This window comes from Eutrigla gurnardus (genome assembly GCF_963514095.1).
Source record: "Eutrigla gurnardus genome assembly, chromosome: 12".
In the NCBI taxonomy this organism is placed as follows: domain Eukaryota; kingdom Metazoa; phylum Chordata; class Actinopteri; order Perciformes; family Triglidae; genus Eutrigla; species Eutrigla gurnardus.
In genome coordinates, this window is record NC_139926.1 from 24,854,398 (window position 1) to 24,873,902 (window position 19,505).

Consider the following 19,505-nt stretch of genomic DNA (forward strand, 5'->3'; position numbering starts at 1 on the left):
CAGGCAAGTTTCAACTGAGGTCAAACACAGATATGCATGTTTTAACAAGAGAAATTGCGATTTCCAGGTGATGACTCCTTTAAGGCACTACAGGCCTTACAGCAACTTTTGATCAAGGTTGCCACCTGAGTGAATTTGGATTCTATACTGAGATGTAAAAGATGGAGATCATCTTCTCAGTGATCCCCCCTCAGGTTCTCACCGTGGTTTGCCCGAGCTCCTTGCAGGTCCCGGTGGATCTGTTCCTCCATTTGCAGCAGCAGAACACCAACTGCTCCTCGGTACATCCAGCCAATCACAGTCCAGCTCTGCAGCGACCCACTTACACACACACACCCCCATCTCACCTTGAACACCACATCAAGGTTGTGCAATGATACATAGAGAGTGTGTGAGAGAAACGTCTCCAGTAAAACCAGTACAAACACACACTAAACATGAGACGTAAAACTGGAAGCGGCGAGCTAGCCTCCGTCCAAAGATGACAAAACCTGCTGTAAATAAACTCGTACACTTTGGTTTTTAACCAACGACAAACGTAAATGTCCTTCTAGAGGAAGAGGAGCTGAAGAACAAGAGGCTAAAATTAGTTTTATCACTATTCCTTGGCAGAACAACTCCTCTTATCTGGTTACGGTAAAGGTTGACCAATCAGGCTTTTTGGGGAGGGAGGGGCTGGGACAAGCTGCTGCAGTTTTATTTTTTAGCTTTAAAGCATGTTTCACTAATTTGCGTCATATTCTACATTTACAGGTGACATCAAAGTGGTGAGCATTCACACATTTATAATGATGGATGTTTCTCATGTGGGTGGAAGGTGTCTGAGTTTACCTGTTTTTTAAGCTCCTCCTCCCGGAAAGGTCAGACAGTCAGAAAACGGCGCGGCTCCTGTCGAGGAAACGAGTGAAGCGAACTGCTGGCGTCGGCTCAGGAGGCGAGACTGCTTACAGTCAACAAACGCTGCCTTCAATGACCTATATCGGTTTCAAGTGGTAAAACCTGAAACAGATGAGGCCTTCGCACCTGTAATACCCAGCTGGTCTTCACCTGCTGCTGCCGCCGTTTTTCTGTTCAACGTTAAGGAGAGTTTTTGAATCTTTTCTTTGGGTTTTGAAGTCATTTACCTCCAGAATAATCCAGAGTTTGTTTGTTCTGGGGTGAAGCCATTAGCAGTTAACTTCCTAACTCACGACAACTTTACAGCCAAGTGTCTTGTATTTCATTGTTAGCCCCCTGTCAATCAGCAGGTAAGCCCCGCCCCCTAAAGCATCCCCTGCTTTCTGGTCTGGTGGACTCTAAATGGACCATAATGTACTAAATGAACATCATGCTGGATTGAAGAAGACTTGAAACTAGAGATTGAGACCATAAACTCATGTTTACAATGTTTACTGAGATAATACATCAAGAGAGAAGTAGGACCATTTTCTCATAGACTTCTATACAACCAGAGAGGAGTCGCCCCCTGGTGGCCAGCAGAGAGAAGTAGGACCATTTTCTCATAGACTTCTATACAACCAGAGAGGAGTCGCCCCCTGGTGGCCAGCAGAGAGAAGTAGGACCATTTTCTCATAGACTTCTATACAACCAGAGAGGAGTCGCCCCCTGGTGGCCAGCAGAGAGAAGTAGGACCATTTTCTCATAGACTTCTATACAACCAGAGAGGAGTCGCCCCCTGGTGGCCAGCAGAGAGAAGTAGGACCATTTTCTCATAGACTTCTATACAACCAGAGAGGAGTCGCCCCCTGGTGGCCAGCAGAGAGAAGTAGGACCATTTTCTCATAGACTTCTATACAACCAGAGAGGAGTCGCCCCCTGGTGGCCAGCAGAGAGAAGTAGGACCATTTTCTCATAGACTTCTATACAACCAGAGAGGAGTCGCCCCCTGGTGGCCAGATGGGAGAATGCAGCTTTAAGGCACTCAGCTTTGGCTTCACTTTTCAGAACCGTTGCTATGCTAAGCTACCAGGCTGCAGCTTCATTGTAGATCATTAAGAGACATTTCACACAAACCATGATGGACGATGCCCAGAAGAGTCTGGCTTCATATTGAGATCATGATTATCACCGTTACTCATCAATGTTTCAATTCATTATGTTCTTGTTGGGTTAAAAACCTTCACATTTAAATAGCAGTATAGTGAATTGAGAGTGAGTTTCTCTTAAAAAGCTTATAAAAATGTGTTTTGGAAAAATAAACATCTACATTGATGATAATTAAACATTTTAAAAGCTGGTTTTTGAGTGATGAAATAAACTGGTGCAGGAGCTGAAAACAGTTGAAACAGAATCTGATTTTTAAAAACATCTAAAGCAACTTTAATGGGTTTTTTTTCTTACTTTTTTTCCAAATTTCAACAACAAAAGAATCATTAATAGAAAATACAGACAGACAGATTGAGACAGAGAGACGGGCACAAAGAGAGACAGACGGGTCCCAACACCATAAACACCAGAGTGACGGGTGAGGTGAAGAAGTGAGGGATGAAGGGTTTTTACCTCCTCCTCCTCTCCTCTCTCTCTCTGTTCCTGTCTCTGTTCTCCTTATTCCTCTCTCGCTCCCTCGGCTTCTCTGGCTCTCTCTCCCTCTCTCTCTTCTCGTCGGTCTCTCTCTCCCTCGCTCGCTCTCTCTCCCCCTCCCTCCCTCTGTCTCTCTCCCTCTCCCCGTCTCTCTGTCGGCCTTGGAAGTCCGTGTTTCGCCTCCTGTCCTTCTCTTCTTCCTCTTCTTCCCTTTCATTTCGTCTGCCCCGGCGGGTGGCCTCACGTGCACCCTCCTCGGCCTCACGTGCACGCTCGTTGACCTCCACCTCACGTGCACGCTCATGGACCTCCACCTCACGAGCACGGCCTTTCCTGTCCTTCCTCCCCTGCCTCTCGTCGTCGCTGTCGTCGTCATCCTCCTCATTCTTGCGTTCGGCTCGCTTCTCGTCTTTCTTCGTCTTTTTCTTCTTCTCCTCCACTTTCTTCTTCTTCTTCTTGTCCTCCACGTTCTTCTTCTTCTTCTTTTTCTCCACGCTTTGTCCTTTTCTCTTCTTCTTCTTTTTGTGTTTGCTGTCCGAGTCTGGAGGACGAAGGGCCACATTTCAAATACATATTTCTCCTTTTTGTTTTCAACGACTCAAATGACCAAAAGTAAATGTAAAAGTACTCATCATGCAGAACGGCACGTTTGAGAAGTATATTATATTACTGGATTATAATCATTGATGCATTAATGTGTAAGACATTTCATAATTTATTAGTTGATTATATTTTGTAGCATAAAATGGTAAAAATATACAAAGATGCACTTTTTAGTGAATGAACGTGGACGTACCTGAGCTGCTGCTGCTGGACGAGTCCGAGGAATCTGATTCGCTGGAGGACGAGGAGGACGACGAGGAAGAGGAGGATGAGGAGGACGAGTCCGAGTCCGAGGATTCCACTTCCTGTCTCTGAGTCATGATCATCTTGGGAGCGTTCTTCAAATGTTCCCTCAACTCGTCCCTGAGAGCGAGAGACATGAATGTGAACAAACAGGACAATTTAACAAAAACACTCGACTATCAAACATCACATTCACAGCAAAGTTCTCCTTTTATCATCCAAACATAAAAGTTAGATTAAAGTTTTTAATACACACATAGATGTGATATAATGCCTGTATAACCTGCATACTATTATTTATTACAGTATATCACATTTTTAATCCAAAGCTTGGACCTGGCTGGATGGATTAACCACTTTTAAATTATTTAATTATTATCTTAAATTAAAGTAAAAGATTTGGGCTAAAATTTACACTTATTTTAGCCCAAATCTTTTAATTTAAAATAATAATACCAAAATAAAATAATTTTAAGTGGTGTGACACAATCACACTTTTAGCTTTAGTTTAAAATTACGATTCAGAAATGAGATATTCCAACGGAAAATATTTAGCCTCAGATGTTTGGCTAAATTGTATATTGAAAGTGTGTGTGTGTGTGTGTGTATTTATAGAGTGTGTTTGTATGTGTTGCTTACGTCAGTCCTCCCAGTCCAATAGAGGTGAAGAAGTTGATGGCGAAGCGAGTATTTCTGGGATTATCACGAGGGAAGAGACCTTCAAAGAACGGCTGCAGAGTCCTGAAACACACACACACACACACACACACACACACACACACACACACACACACCATTAAATATGACCTTTGTGTGTTTGTTTTCACCTCCGACCAGTAAGAGGACAAACAGCCCATCAAACAGACGTCTATTCATTCCCAAACTTTAGTTCCTTCTCTGATCTTCAGTGCTCAGAATAATTTCCCTGAAGTATTAAAGTTCGTATACATATCCAGCGTTGGAGACCTGGTGTTTCAGAGTGTGTGTGGTGTGTGTGTTCGTACTGGTCTTTGAGCCTCTGGTTGAGTCTGGGCAGACCCATGTAGGCACAGAGCTCCTGGAAAAGGATCTTAACAAAGATCCTGCTGGACGACGTCGTGGTCTCCTCGCTCATCCGGATGCACTCCAACACCTGGTGAGAAAACAAACGATGAAGAGCAGCCAGGCTGGTGTGTGTGTGTGTGTGTGTGTGTGTGTGTGTGTGGGTGTGGGTGTGTGTGTGTGTCCTCACACTCCAGGGCACAGAGTCCGTGTAGAGCAGGTGGGCGAACAGGCGAGCCACGTTCCTCAGCTTGTTGGTCTCCAGCCGGTGAATCGTATCGTACTGCTCCGCGAAAATCCCCTCAAAGCTCTCCATGTACTCCTTCTTCAACAGGCAGAACCTCTGAACACAGAGTTTAGATGATTTTTAAAGGGTGATCAATCGACCAGATCATAAGTCACGTATTGTGTTACATACAGGGCTAAAGACAGTTTATCAATAATGATTAGAAGCATGCAAATACCTGCAGTACTATCATTGTAAACACAAAGCAAAGTCAATGCAAACCGAACAAAACTCCATTCAGAAAACAAGCGTTTTTAAAAGTTGTTTGCTTGTCGTCTTCCAGACAGACTAACATACCATGACTTCAGACTTTTTACAAATCCTCATCATTAGGGAGTGACTTCGGCATCATTTTTATCTGTTTATTGCTATTAAATCACGACAAATCAGATGCCTCGACTACGTGGAGAGCAGACATCCAGTTTAAAAATCCTTTTCAGTGGCAATAGAGCCAAAAAAATAACATGAATAAGTCTGTCAGTATTTCCTCCCGGTCTGTTCTGTGAGTTCGCTGGAAATAAATGTGGTGTTTGTACAGAGTGGACCGTAGCGTCTCACCCCGGCCAGCAGACCGAAGAACTTCTCGTAGGTCCTCTGTTGAGCGCAGCAGTCCAGGATCATGTTGCACAGCTCCTTCTGTGAAACAGAAACATCAAATACCTTCATTAACACGCATTAAAGATCAGAGATTATCCAACTGTTGATGTACATCTGAAGGGTGTGCAGTACTTCTACAACGTTTGAGTTTAATAAGAGTGTAGCTGACTCCTCATTCTGAACACACGTCTGACTTTTTCTGTCATGTTCATGTGGATTCCCCCGAGAGTGTTAAACGGGGTCAAAGTTCAAACGATGTGTGAATGCAGCAGCCAGGTGTGAAATCCCAGAGACGAGGCTCGACACGGAGACTCGAGGTAAAGATGACAGTTAAATCCATTTTAATCTCAGGAGGAGTTACTGACGAGAAAAGTCACGCATTGAGAAAGTAGTAGATAATAGTATTAATTATTCATGAGGTTCCCCTGCATAAATAAATAAAAATGTGTTTTTTTGTATCCTGAAGTTTTAAAAATCAGGCTCTATTTTTCCACTTCTCACTATTATCCTGATTAAATATTAATTATTAAATAATTTCTTTCACCACACTGACTTTTATTCTTGTACTTTATGCAGGTCTATGAGCCATAGCTTCAGTCTTTATAACATCCATCCAGCCGTCAAGCGTAGGTTTTATTTTATTCTTCTTCACGTCAGTCTGAGGTGTCGAGGCCGTCGGGGCAAAGGTCAAACACACAAACCGGTCCTCACAAAGATACGACAACAGCAGCATCACACAGAGCGCATTGTCCTCTGACATGATGTGCCTCACAGCAGCTCTCTTATCAAACAGTGAAATAATTCATCAGCGCCACCTTCTGGTCAGAGGTATTACTTTTTTTTATTATTATCAAATCCTAATTTATTTTTTTTGCTTTATAAATACATTTAAAACAATTAACTAATTGTCAAAAGTGGTTTTAGATTAATTATCTTGATCAATCAACTAATTATTTCAGCATCTAGATCTGTATCCAACAGCTGTCGTCAATAACCTCCGTTTACCGTGTGTTGGCTTGTTCATCCTCATTTGTTTCACTGAAGCCTTTTAAATCTGCCGTGTGTGTGTGTGTGTGTGTGTGTGTGTGTGTGTGTGTGTTTTTGGACTCACCGTCTGGCTGTCAGGAAAATCCATCTTGATCAGTTTGTGAGCGCACTCCTCAAAGTCCAAACTGCAGAAACAATCAATCAATTAGTCGATGTATATCAGTGAGCTCAGAAGTGTGTGTGTGTGTGTGTGTGTGTGTGTTCCCGTTCGTGTGTCATTCTCTCAATCTGTTTCAGTGTTTCATCCGGTTTTCCAAATCTGTGTGCTGCTCTACAATTAAACCATGGTAAGTAGGCTGGCTGTGCACACACACACACACACACACGTGCACACACACACGCACACGCACACACACACACACACACACACACACACACACACACACACACACACACACACACACACACACACACACACACAGAGCTTCAAACACAGCTTTAAATATTAGTCCAAGTCCATCAAATATAGAAGGAGCTGTAAATAACTGCCAGCACCCTGAGAGACAACTGAGTCACTGACTGAGTGTGCATCTGTCAGTGTGTACTTGTGAGTGTGAGAGAGTGTGTGTGTGTGTGTGTGCGAGTGTGTGTGTGTGTACCTGGACTGGATAGCGAGGTAGATGGTTCTTCTAAAAGCCACCAGGTTGACTTCTGTCTGATCAAAGATGGTGACCTTCTCCTCTGAGAGACAGAAAGGCATCTTTAATAGAATGTAAATCTAATAATGAGATTATAATGTCAGAATATTGAACAGTAAATACAGTCAGAGAGGCTTCAAACACCTTTATTCCCCATAGAACGGCTCCAGAAACACATGATCCTACATTTCCCATAATGCAACGTAACCACGATGACCTCACCTCCTCCCTCCTCGGCGTTCTCATCTTCGGCGTCTTCATCTTCGTCGCTGCCCTCCTCGCCCTCCTCCCCCGAGTCGCTGCTGCCCTCGTCCAGGATATCTGTCGGGAGGTGACAGCTGATTGGTTAAACCGTAACGGAACGTGACAGCTGATTGGACGGTTTGATGCTTGTGCAGGTTCTTACCTTTTTTGATGGTTTTGTATTTCTCCTCGTTCTCCAGGAAGTCCGGGTCCAACTTAAACACATCTGAGCGAACACACACACACTTTAGAATCACACACACACACTTATTACTGCAGAGAGACTTGCAGATTCAGGTCTAGCCCCTCCCCCTTCCTCTCTTAGCTTACTGAGGATGTCCTCGGTGTTGTACTCGTCGTCCAGCGGCAGCATGTGGGTGAACTGGTCCTCCTCGTCGACCAGGTCCAGACCCTCCGGGATCACCGGGTGATCTTTGAAGCCGTCCTTCCTGATGGCAAACATCACCTCGATCATGTACTGGACCCTCTTATCGATGGCCGACTCGTGGAGGACGTTCCTGAGACGCTCAAATATGGCTGGAAAGAGAGACGGGGAGTTTTTAAACTTTATGTACACAGAAACGCCAACTAACCGTCCTCTTTCTAGTTTCGACAGAAATAAATGACTGAACGCTGGTGTTCATTTTTAAATTGTTTTTCCAGAATTAAATTCAAAAGGGACAGAGTAAAATAAAAATATATAAAATCATTATTGTCCTCCGGATAATAAGGTTATAATAGATGAAAATTAGGCAAACTCATATATGATCTGTTGTGCTCATTAATTCATTAAAATAAATACTCAAAAAATAATAATGAAATGTTAAAAATGTTTTAATTATATAGTGAAATAGCAAAAAAATAAAGAAAGAAACCTTAAATGCAAAAGTTAAACTGAAATGTAAAAATGGAAACATGTCTAAAAGAAAATTTGAAACAGAAAATGAATGATTAAAATGGGTCGATAGCGAAGAGGCTGACAGGAAACTAGGAGAGAAGATGAGGCGTATGACATCACATGCACGTGGCGGCGTTGCCGTAGCTACCGTTGATTCCTCGCGGCGACACCTCGGTCAGCTTGAGTCCACACTCCTTCAGGAAGGCGATGGCGACCTCCACGCTGTCGTCAGTCGGACGCTCCAGCAGCAGCGTGAGCATCTCCAGACACAAAACCTCATGGGCCTGAGGGCGAGACAGACAGACAGACAGGCAGGCAGACAGACAGACAGACAGACAGACAGGTTAATTAGAGCTGAACACAAACACTCAAACCCTCCGTCGGTGTTGAAGTCGGCAGCGGGACGTACCACGTTCTGGTTGATGAGATGTGCAACAAACTTGGAGGCTGTGAGGCACTGTTGCTGGAAAAACAGGAAACACAAAAGTTTGAATACATAAAACAATAAAAACATTTGTTTATTAACTAAATATAAAGTGATTCCATTACGATTAAGTGCAATTTTAATAGTTTTAATCGGAATAATATCGGGAATGGCAATTATTTTGGCCACGATAATGACATTTTTCATTCGGTCCCATGCAGCTTCAGGCAGACGTGCAGCCAGACAGGCAGACAGACGTGCAGACAGACGTGCAGACAGACGGGTAGACAGACATACACTCGGGCACACAGGTACCTTGATGTTGCGGCGGTAGCTCCTCCTGAAGGCCAGGATGAGGCGTCTGAGGATCAGCTCTCCGATCTGAGGGAACTTGGAGTTGATGATGGCGACGACGGCCGAGTACACGTGGGTGAATATGGGAGACGCCGCCTGAGCCTGAAGCACGGAGCGAGACAGCAGACCCCTGAGAGACAGACAGGTAGTTACAGTGGGAAGTCAGCCAAGAGGATTAGATTTGAATATTGCTGATGTGAAGTGCGATGGCGTCGTCGTTCACCTCCCCCTGACGATGTTCTCCTGCAGCAGCTCCTGGATGATGAAGACGATGTTGGACACGTTGACTTTGTTGATCAGACCGTTGATGGACTTCTTCAGGGCCTCCCAGCTCATCCTCTGATAGGCCAGGCTGCACAGGAGGCCGGGCGGGGTGACAACACACATTTCACACATTAACACTGGTTTAAAATGCAACAGTAGAGACTGTAGTAAGTTAGTGACACATCTCCGGTAGTCAGAGCTGAGATGATCACAGCTACAAGTTAAAATGAATTCAGACTTGGGCACCAGATTCAAATGTTTGACCACAGTGATAATTCAACTTTAACCAAAAGATAAAAGGTGTTTCTCATGGTTTATATATTTAAATGTTGACTATGCAACAAGTCAAATCACTCTCCAACCTGATGGATGACATGAAAGTGAACTACAACTTAAAGGTGAGACATTTAAAACCCCTCTTACCTGGTCTTGTCAGTGATCTGCTGCTGCATCATACGCAGCTTGGCCGGTGGGATGTAAGCTCCGCCCGTCCTCGTCAGGATCGGGTCGATCTCCTCCTTCTTCTTCTTGACCGGCGGCTCCTCGGCCGCCCCCGCCGCCGCCTGCTCCCGGTCCGGTGGAGGGGAGCCGGAGCGCCCTCGCCTCCTGCGATCCGAATCCCCGTCCCGGTTGGGCCACCGGTCAAAACGCCCGTCCCTGTCGTCACGGCGATCGTCATAGCGATCCCTGAGCAGAGCAGAAGAGAGAGGAAGAGACAACAGACACTTAAGAAAGAATGTTGCTGCTCTCGGGTCAATCTGTGTGTTTTTGTTTATTTTTTAGTCAATATTTGAACAACTGTGGTATGATGTTGTTTTATTTACTTTCACAAGATCTCGAACATATTGATCACCTAATTATTAACTGATAAAAATCCACTAATAAGCTGTGCTGTTTGATACCGATTATAGCGTCCTCTGTCGTAGCGGCCCCGGTCTCGGTCTCTGGACCTGTCTCGTCCTCTGGATCTGTCTCGCTCTCTGGACCTGGACCTGGATCTGGATCCGGATCCGTCACGCTCTCTGGACCTGGACCTGTCACGCTCTCTGGACCTGGATCTGTCATGCTCCCTGGAATTGGATCTGTCTCGATCTCTGGACCTGGATTTAGATTTTGATCTCTGAAGAAGAAATAAACAAAGTGTGTCAGCGGTATTTCTTTTAGACTTTGGTCAACTTAAAAGGATCCAAGTCGAATATCTATATATCTGATTATGTCTATATATATGATTTTATATATATATATATATATATATATATATAAATAAAAGTTAAGCTGATTTTAAGTATTTTCCAACCAAACACAGGAGATCAGTGCTGATATCCGACCAGACGTGAGGACTTATATTTCTCACGGCACAGAAACATTTCTCCTTTCACAGATTCTATTCCTGCAAAGATTATCAAGCTTCTCCAGCAGAAGGTTTTTTCCAAGCCTGACCTGAGACGTCACCAAACGTCAGCAGGAAGTCAATAATCAGAGCATGTTAACACAAATCAAACCTTACTTTGATCTGAGCCACACTGCTCCTCAGCTTCCTCAGTGCCCCGTTATGTTCATCCTCATCGCTGCTGCTGCTGTCGTCATCAGAGCTGCTGGACGCAGGACTCCCGGAGGCCGGAGTCCCAGAGGGGGATCGGCCCGCCGGACTGGCCCGGGGGGGCGACTTCTCTTTGGGGCTTCCCTCGACCGAGTCGGCCTGTTTGGGCTTCTCCGCTGCAGGACTGGACTCGCCTTCCGACGGTCCTGAAGACAGTATGATGACATGATTATGAATGAATGAAACAACAGCTACTGCTGCAACAAGATAAAACACTGACAGCAGGTTTTACTGACCACTTTCTTCTTTTTGTGCAGGAACGGGACTTTGACTTCTGCCTGGAGAGTCCATACCTGAAAATGTAAAGTTTATTAGCAGGATAAGCCCTTCGAGGGGGTCCACAGCACAAATATACACAGAATACAAAACACAAAATACATTCACACAAACACAAAGCTCTCCCAAGCCCATCTACCCTGATACCCACCGATCTTAAAAAATAAAATTATAATGAAATAAAAAAGAATATTGATGAAATAAATAACAATATAAAGCAAGTTAGAATATGTGCCCCCCATATACCATGCTATTTACAACACATTAACAAAAATGAATAGCATTCAATAAATAAATAAAAATCATGGGTCATGTGAAATTAGAAACAAAAACATATTTGAAGATAATTAAATATGCACACAAATATATTATTCTAATAAAAATCATATTTTAAATGACATCACACGTAAGGTAAAGCAGAAAACCCTGATGAACAAACAGACATTAAACAAATCAAGCAAACTGTCCATTCCGCTATTAACAACCTATATAACAATAATAATAATAAACTTATATAAATATAATGTAAATAATATTCCAGGACTATTATGTTTCTGTGCCGTCTCTGTGTGTCAGACAGATATTTCTGAACCACAGCACAAAGAAACGAACATCGTGTTTTGTTTGTTTAGTTCACTAATCTTTTTTTATATTTAATGTTAAATGTTTGTAAACTTATCAAATCTTATAAAAGGAGTTTAGACGTAGCGGAAGCTAACGAACAGGTACAGCTAACGCTGCTTATATGTCTCCGATATAATTAACGTTAAATACACAAACGTACGTCAACATGAGTCGTGTTGATCGGTAATAAAACAATATCTCCTGTTTTTAAAACTCCAACTAACAAGTGGCTTTTATCGCCATGTGTGTTTGGCTGAACTTACGTTAGCTCGTGAGCTAACACTATCTTAGCTTCGGCTACTGAGCCAAGTTAGCTAGTTATTGGAGCTAAACAAAACTCAAGACTTTACCTTCTCCGTCTTTAGAGAGACATAATACCTCTATTTTGTCTTTTAATGTCCTCTTACCGCTGTGTTTCCCACCTTTTCGTCCGTTAAATTAGAGTCGCGCTTCTGGCGGAAAACTTTCTACGATCATTTAAAAACACTTCCGGGTAACGGATGGCTTCTGGATTTCACAATAAAAGTCCTCAGGGTGCTTGAAAAGAGCGGCTGTTATTTTGTATCGCCCCCTAGAGGATAATAATAATACTAACTTCCTCGAGGAGGTTTGGATGGATGGATGGACGTTATGTATGGATGGTTTAAGGCTGGACGCACACAAGCGCGCACGCGCGCGCACACAAACGCGCACGCGCGCGCACACACACACACACACACACACACACACACACACACACACACACACACACACACACACACACACACACACACACACACACACACAGAAGTGAAGCATCACTCGTCTGTACTGAAAATAAATACATCTTTATTATTCTCATGTCTACAGAGTGATCCCTCCCCCTGCATCCCAGTGACAGCAATACAAAATACATATCTTCATTAATAGACATCAATAGAAATTAATAGACACCGAGAGTCAAACAGTGAAGTGAAATTAGAAGTGTACGAAGGATTTTCTTGATCAGTTAAAAAAACTAAAAACTAATAATAAAGCAGGTTAGAGCTCACAGTGAGTTTTGGTCCAGCAGAGCTGCAAGTTTGTGATAAGTGAAAAAAAAAAAAAGGTTTAAAAACAACAACACAAAGTCAATCAATGATGATTAGAATACGGATTCTAAGGATGAGTGAATAATGATTTAAAACATTCAGAATCATTAATAAGTGGACCTTTAAACCCAGATTCTCCTCACCATGAATTGTTCCCAAACATCCTAAAATTAACATCCACAAAAACAAAAAGTCAATAAATTGTTTTCCAAAAGTTCAAGCTTTCAGTAAGTTAAATTTAATTTAAAAAAATTCGAATGGGAGTCTGTGTGGAAATATTGGGAATCGCTGTTCAACAAAGAATATTTATTTATATTTTAAAAATATATTTATTTAGGAGCGCGTTTATCTTGATTTGCAGTGTCACTCCCGGGCTTTAATGCTTAAGAGAACAGAGTAATTGGTCGTTAGTGATTCATTGTTCAATGATCAATCATGTTGAAGTCTCAACAAAACCGGCGAGCTGCATATTAATTTGCATCGGACGTGTGCTGCATTGATTTACTGATCATCTATTGACTGAATCTCAGTAATCAATATATACATATAAATATAAATATGTTGATATTATTGCACAGACTTGCAACAAAAGATTTCGACAGTGGGAAGCTAACACGCTGACGTCGTAAAAAGCTTGTGCTACACTCACTGCGTCATCATCAACACCATCATCATCATCGCTGTCACCATGACAACCTACCGAAACCTGCTGCTGCTGCAGAGTGACCCTTGACCTCCGCAAGTACCTCATGACGTCACACACACTAACCTCATCACTTGCTCTCTGACAACCGACACAAAGCACACAAAGCAGCGAGTGTTAAAGGGACAGTACGACATTTTTTTGTGAAATCCTTTCAGTTCAGGATTTGTTTAGCCTAGCCTAGCCTAGCTTAGCTTAGCATAAATCAGAAAACAAAAACAATGCAGAAACTGACATTCTAGTGCGAATGAGGAGCAGAAGCACAATGACAATGGCCGCGTCCCAAATCACTCACTACTCACTATAGCGAGTACAACTGATGGTCGCTTACCGAGCATCATAGACCATCATGCATTGCACCAAAGGTAAAATGACAGAAGGATGAGAGCAGAGTAGAGGTAGCAGAGTGAGACAAAATCCCATGTAAATAATATATTTAATGTGAGCGTCACAACACAAACTACTCCTTTTGTTCTTCCCTTTCAAAATAAAAGCCAGAGACATAGAAGCAGCATCACTGCTTACAAGCGAAACTTAAATTACTACAAATCAGCTTACAGTACGTATTTATTATAAATAATATGCTGGTATTTTATTAGGGATGGTCATCCAGCATATGTGAAGTGATTAGGGAGGAGTGAATGAGTGAGTGATTTCAGACACGACCGATGATGATGATGACGATGAAGGAATGTGGACAGCTGTAGGAGAATAATCCCTTATCTCTAAGATCTCTTTAAATTATTATTATTATTAACATTTATATACGGACTGATCTCAGACTGGGCGAGAGAAAACTTCACAGGACAAGTAGTGGCGGTACTGGCAGAGTACTATTAGCAGTACTGGTTGTAGTATTGTAGTATGAGTTGGCAGCGGTAGTAGTTTGAGGCTTTGATCAAAACAGCTGAGAAAAAAATAAGAAACAGGACGTTAGGAATGACAGGTGGGTCCGGAACTGCTGTTCCCAGCATGCAACACAAGAAAACAAACGGGACAAAAGTCCTGTCTTAGGCTCCGCCCACCACATGACGGCGTTGTGCTCGTGTCTTCGTCACCAGTGTTACAGACGTACAGTGTTACAGACGCGTAGTGTTCCACACAGACAGTGCTACTCGGTGATACAGTGTTACAGACGGACAAGTGCTGCTGGTTGTGATTTCTCAGGCTGAAGGTGAAAAGGAGGGAGGGAGGGGGGTTGCTCTGCTGTTGCCGTGACTACAGGTGGTGCCGCCTGCCGGGCAAGGGCGATCGCCGCGGCGACACGGCAGCCAGCAGCTCGCTGTAGATCTCCTCTCGGACCTCCTGCGTCACGCTCTCTCGAATCTGGAAAAACAACATTACTTACTTACTTATGATCCAATAATGTATCATGAAAGGTTTTCTTACGTTCAAAAGACAAACATTTAAAACATGACTTTTCATCAGCGAACATAACACATCCATGATGGGAAAGACGCATGTTTTCTCATCGAGTTAAGATTTTAAAAACTACACAACGGCAGTAAAAAACACAACACTTTAACTAGTAAAACACACCGTTACCTCTTTGATGAGCTGCTGCAGGTTCGCCCTTCCGATTGATCCTCCCTCCTCTGCTTCTACTCCTCCTAGCAACTCCTCCTCCTCCTCCTCCTCCTCCTCCTCCTCAATGTATGTGTTGGGTCGAGGAGGGGGGGCGGGGTTTATGTTAATGGAGGCCCGATACACGCCTCCTTTCTGGTCAGCATCTCCTCCTCCTCCTCGGCCTGGACTGGAGGATCGGGAGGAGTGGTTGGTGGAGGAGGCGTGGCCGCCGTATCGGAGCTCAGACTGAAGGATGAGCTGCTCCCTGAGGAGGTCCGACACCTGGACAGGAAACAGTCGTACCTTAATGCAAACTTTAGCTTTGTGTGACGAATGTGTGTATTATTGTGTGTGTGTGTGTGTGAGAGAGTGTGCTGACCGGTTCCATGGCTCTCAGTGCAGAGGAGGTGGACAGACCGTCAACACTGTCATCTCCATTGAAACCCTGAGGAAGACAGGTTCACAGAAGTTGTCTCAAAGGGGTTTAAAAACTGCAGTATTTATTATATATTGTATGTTATGTGTGTGTGTGAGGGTATATACACACACACACACAGGGTATACACACACTGTGTTGTGTGTGTGATGTGTGTGTGTATACCCTGTGTGTGTTTGTTTATACTCTGTGTTGTGTGTGTATACCCTGTGTTGTGTGTGTGTGTGTGTGTGTGTGTACCCTGTGTTGTGTGTGTATACCCTGTGTTGTGTATGTGTGTATACCCTGTGTTGTGTGTGTGTGTGTTTATACCCTGTGTTGTGTGTGTGTGTGTACCCTATGTTGTGTGTGTGTTTGTTTATACCCTGTGTTGTGTGTGTACCCTGTGTTGTGTGTGTGTTTGTTTATACCCTGTGTTGTGTGTGTGTATACCCTGTGTTGTGTGTGTGTGTTTACCCTGTGTTGTGTGTTGTGTGTGTGTGTGTGTGTGTGTATATATATACCCTGTGTTGTGTGTGTATATCCTGTGTTGTGTGTGTATACCCTGTGTTGTGTGTGTATACCCTGTGTTGTGTGTGTATACCCTGTGTTGTGTGTGTGTGTACCCTGTGTCGTGTGTGTGTGTGTGTGTGTGTGTGTGTGTGTGTGTGTGTGTGTGTGTGTGTGTGTGTGTATACCCTGTGTTGTGTGTGTATACCCTGTGTTGTGTGTGTGTGTGTGTGTGTACCCTGTGTCGTGTGTGTGTGTGTGTGTGTGTATACCCTGTGTTGTGGGGGACTTGTCAGCTCCATCAGTCTGTCTTCCAGCTGTTGTTCCAGCTCCTGTAGTTCCTCTCTGACTGCTGACCTCAGAGACTGAAGCTGCTCCACCTCCATCCTACAGACAGACACACGGACAGACAGACAGACAGACACACAGTTAGTATCGGCCATTAACACGGTCCTGACTGGGAAACACCTGTTTGCTGACTCACCTGTCTGCAGGGCTCATGTGTTTGTAGACCACGGCCTGCTGCCGGACGATGGAGCGCTCCAGGTCCATCATCTGACTGCGGAACAAGTTCAGACTCTGCTTTTTCTGCTGAAACTCTGCAAAGGACTGAAAACAGAGAGAAACACGTTAATGTTGCAACATTGGCAAGTCCATACAAGCTGCATACTGTGAGATCTAAACAGACTTTAACTGCGGGGATCGTACCTGGTGGCTGGGCTGAGCTGCTCTGTGATCACTGAACGCGTCCGGAGTGTAGGATCGGTTCTAGACGGAGACAGAGAGTGACATCAGGACAGGAAGTGGAACAGGACAAGCTGACAAAAGTTTAACGTAGAGCTACGCTAGATTCCTACGTGACTCAGAAGTGTCAGCCATGACAAGAGCTCTTCAAATTCTCTAAATGCTAAGAAAAGCTGCTTCAATGCTTCCTTTCTTATCCCCTTTAACGTAGGAAACACTGGACCATCCTTAACCAAAAGGGAAGGAGATAACGTCCCAGAATTCCTTGCAGTAGTAATATAACTAGGTAATATGTTGTATCTTCTTTGCTCAATTCGTACAAAAACCAGTGTAAAAACAAAAAAATCTTCAGGGTGGATAAGTACCCAACAACTCCTCAATTTGACCTCCAAAGACAGTGAAAGCTAATGCCGTCTACAGCTCAAAGGGACCGGGACCGAAGAGGACTAACCTGGCTCAGGCTCTGGACTGTCCCTTTGATGTCGTGCAGGACTCTCCTCAGCTGCATCTCAGTGCTGGACGGGCCCTGGACGGGTCCTGGAGCAGGAGGAGGAGGGAACCCCAGGTGGAGGCTGTGATCGGGGCCGAGGGTTGGAACCAGACCCGGGTAGAAGCCTGGAGCAGCAGCAGAAGGAGGAGGAGTGGGGAACCCCAGGTGGAGGCCGTGTTCTGGGTGGGGGAACGCCAGGTGGGGGTTCATGTTGTACCCGTGGTAACCAAGGTAGGGTGAGGCAAAGTGCGAGCCGTGCGGAGAGGCGTGGTAAAGTGACGGATGAGCGTAGAGCTGATTGTAGGCGTGGTGGTGCATGGCAGGAGACCCCGGATGCAGGACGCCCATGTGATGGGGGTGCTGGGGGGGGTGAGGAGCCGTGGACGTCGAGGGGTGATGCAAGTCTGAGAGGCTGCTGTGCTGGGGCATCGTGGGAGTTGTAGGCTGGTAGACATTGGGTTGACTAGAATGGTGGGGGAAGCTGTGGTGGAGGAGGTTAGGAACACTTGCATATGGATGGAAAGGGGACGGGTACTGCATCGGAGGGTTCAGAGAGAAAGGGTACGGGCTAAAGCCGGGACTAGCAGTGGGGCTCGGGTTCAGGTACTGCGCCGTGGGATTGGGGTAACGGAACATAGTCTGCCCTGGATTCCAGTTTTGCTGGTTTTGGTTGGCGCTCATGTTCTGTTGGAACTGGCCCGGCTGCTGCCGATCGGAGGAGAGATCAGGAACGCTCTGGGTGCTCCAGGACTGGGCGTGGCCTCCCGGCGACCAATCAGGAGGAGGGCTGCTGCCCTGCAGGGATTGGGCTGTCCCCTGCAGGTAGCGTGGGATGGGTTTAGACGGGTTGGGGGTTTCAGTGGGAAGCCTCGTTGGTTGGCTGACGGGGTCTGACGAGGAGGCGGGGTTTATGATCAGCGTAGACAGACAGCTGGTTTGTACTTCCTGCTCCTCTTCCCTTTCGCCCTCCTGGGTGTATTTGAAGGAGAACCTGGGCTGCGTGCAGGACGCCTGGCCTCGCCCGAACTGGATCCTGACGGAGGACACGACCCTGGACGGCTCCAGGAACGAGGAGGGCAGGGAGGAGGACCTCTGCAGAGGGATACCACGTCTTCCTCGTCCTCTCCCGGAGCTTTGGGGCGAATCAGGGTCCTGGGGGTCGACCAGCCGTCCGCACCGGGTGAACCGCTTCTGTTTAGCTCGGATCAGAGCGCTGAAGACCGGAGACGACGGGACAGCACAGCGTTCTGAGTCTGCGGCGGCCTCGGTCTGAGTGTGTTGTGGCTCTGGTTCTGAAGCAGACGGATTCTGGGTGTGTTCTAGGTTTGGTTGGGGTTCTTGTTCTGCAGCAGAGATACTCTCTGGTTCTGGTTCTGGTTCAGGATCAGTCAGGTCCCCACTTTCAACTTGGTCCTCCTCCCGGCTCTCATCCTGCTGCGTTTCTATTGGTAAGTTCCTGGGGAGGTGGTGGGCTGTGTACTCTGGAAGATGCTCTGATTTCCCATCATGCATTTCTTCTCCCCTGGAACTACCTGTCCCATCAGCCCCGGCAGAAACATCAGCCCCCGCTTCTTCCTCTCGGCTGTCCGGCAGTTCGAACGCTGGCTGGTCCATTGCGAGGGGCGTGGCCACATCGAGGGAAGGATGTGATGTCACAGTGGTCTCGCTGTCACAGCTGTCACTGCTCTCCTGCACCTATTCAAGATTAATTAACAATTAATTACCAGTCGGTGGATGCCATAATCAATAAAAAAAGAAAAAGACAAAAATACATTTCTTATACACAAAGTTACAATTATTTTGTGAATTATTTTATGTGAAATAATAAAATTCTGTTTATTTTAAATTCTAAGTAAAAGAAGTTAAAGAAGGAACTGAACATAATCACTTTTTATCCAAAATCAATCATTCACTAAAGTGTGGAAAACATAATAATCTGCCTGATTCATAATCCCTGGTGTAAAAGCACAAACATTACATTACATTTATCTAATCTACTGCTGATATATGAGACTTTGCAGCCGAGAGACTTCCTTACAAGGTTTCATTACTCATCGTGAAGTAATTTTCTTCTACGGGTCATTAATCAGAAGGGATGTTTTGTCCTCCCTGAGTGAGATAAAAATCGGCTCAAATAACTTAAAAAGGTCAAAGTTGTTCATCTGAACTGAAAGACGGACCTTGAGGTAGCTGTTGGAGTCGACAGACGGCTCCTCGGCAAAACCGCTGCTGTCGGACTGCTGGCTGACTGTCCTCAGCAGGTCTGAGAGAGAGAGAGAGAACGTATTAGTCCCGCAGTACCGCGTCAGTCCACACGGTGGCAGAGTAGAATCATTTATACTGAGCATG

General features: G+C 44.9%; 2 protein-coding genes across 4 annotated transcripts in view; both read right to left on the reverse strand.

Annotated features, from left to right (window-relative positions):
- Positions 1-2,292: 2,292 nt before the first annotated feature.
- cwc22 (CWC22 spliceosome associated protein homolog) lies at positions 2,293-12,152 on the reverse strand. 2 transcript variants are annotated; one of them, XM_084023027.1, is made up of 20 exons: positions 12,066-12,152; positions 10,995-11,051; positions 10,666-10,904; positions 10,061-10,278; positions 9,582-9,845; positions 9,118-9,246; positions 8,856-9,024; positions 8,526-8,579; positions 8,265-8,400; positions 7,549-7,755; positions 7,382-7,444; positions 7,198-7,296; positions 6,937-7,018; positions 6,402-6,462; positions 5,252-5,329; positions 4,598-4,750; positions 4,371-4,498; positions 4,006-4,107; positions 3,317-3,486; positions 2,293-3,061 (listed from the first exon to the last, which is right to left on the reverse strand). In XM_084023027.1, exons 2-20 carry the CDS (start codon positions 11,047-11,049, stop codon positions 2,496-2,498), a joined length of 2,973 nt encoding a protein of 990 aa, XP_083879153.1. In that variant the 5' UTR covers positions 11,050-11,051; positions 12,066-12,152; the 3' UTR covers positions 2,293-2,495. The 2 variants fall into 2 exon arrangements, with proteins under 2 accessions (XP_083879153.1, XP_083879154.1); XM_084023028.1 differs by having other exon boundaries at positions 12,081-12,101.
- Positions 12,153-12,466: 314 nt separating this feature from the next.
- itprid2 (ITPR interacting domain containing 2) overlaps positions 12,467-19,505 on the reverse strand; it is a 31,317-nt gene continuing 24,278 nt past the window's right edge. For both annotated transcript variants that reach the window (XM_084023020.1, XM_084023019.1), the window contains 8 exons: positions 19,337-19,419; positions 17,118-18,851; positions 16,631-16,690; positions 16,407-16,531; positions 16,195-16,309; positions 15,377-15,442; positions 14,977-15,279; positions 12,467-14,757 (listed from right to left, as the gene is read on the reverse strand). In XM_084023020.1, coding sequence (XP_083879146.1) covers positions 14,650-14,757; positions 14,977-15,279; positions 15,377-15,442; positions 16,195-16,309; positions 16,407-16,531; positions 16,631-16,690; positions 17,118-18,851; positions 19,337-19,419 — 2,594 coding nt within the window. In that variant the 3' untranslated portion in view covers positions 12,467-14,649. The remainder of the gene's footprint in view (positions 14,758-14,976; positions 15,280-15,376; positions 15,443-16,194; positions 16,310-16,406; positions 16,532-16,630; positions 16,691-17,117; positions 18,852-19,336; positions 19,420-19,505) is intronic.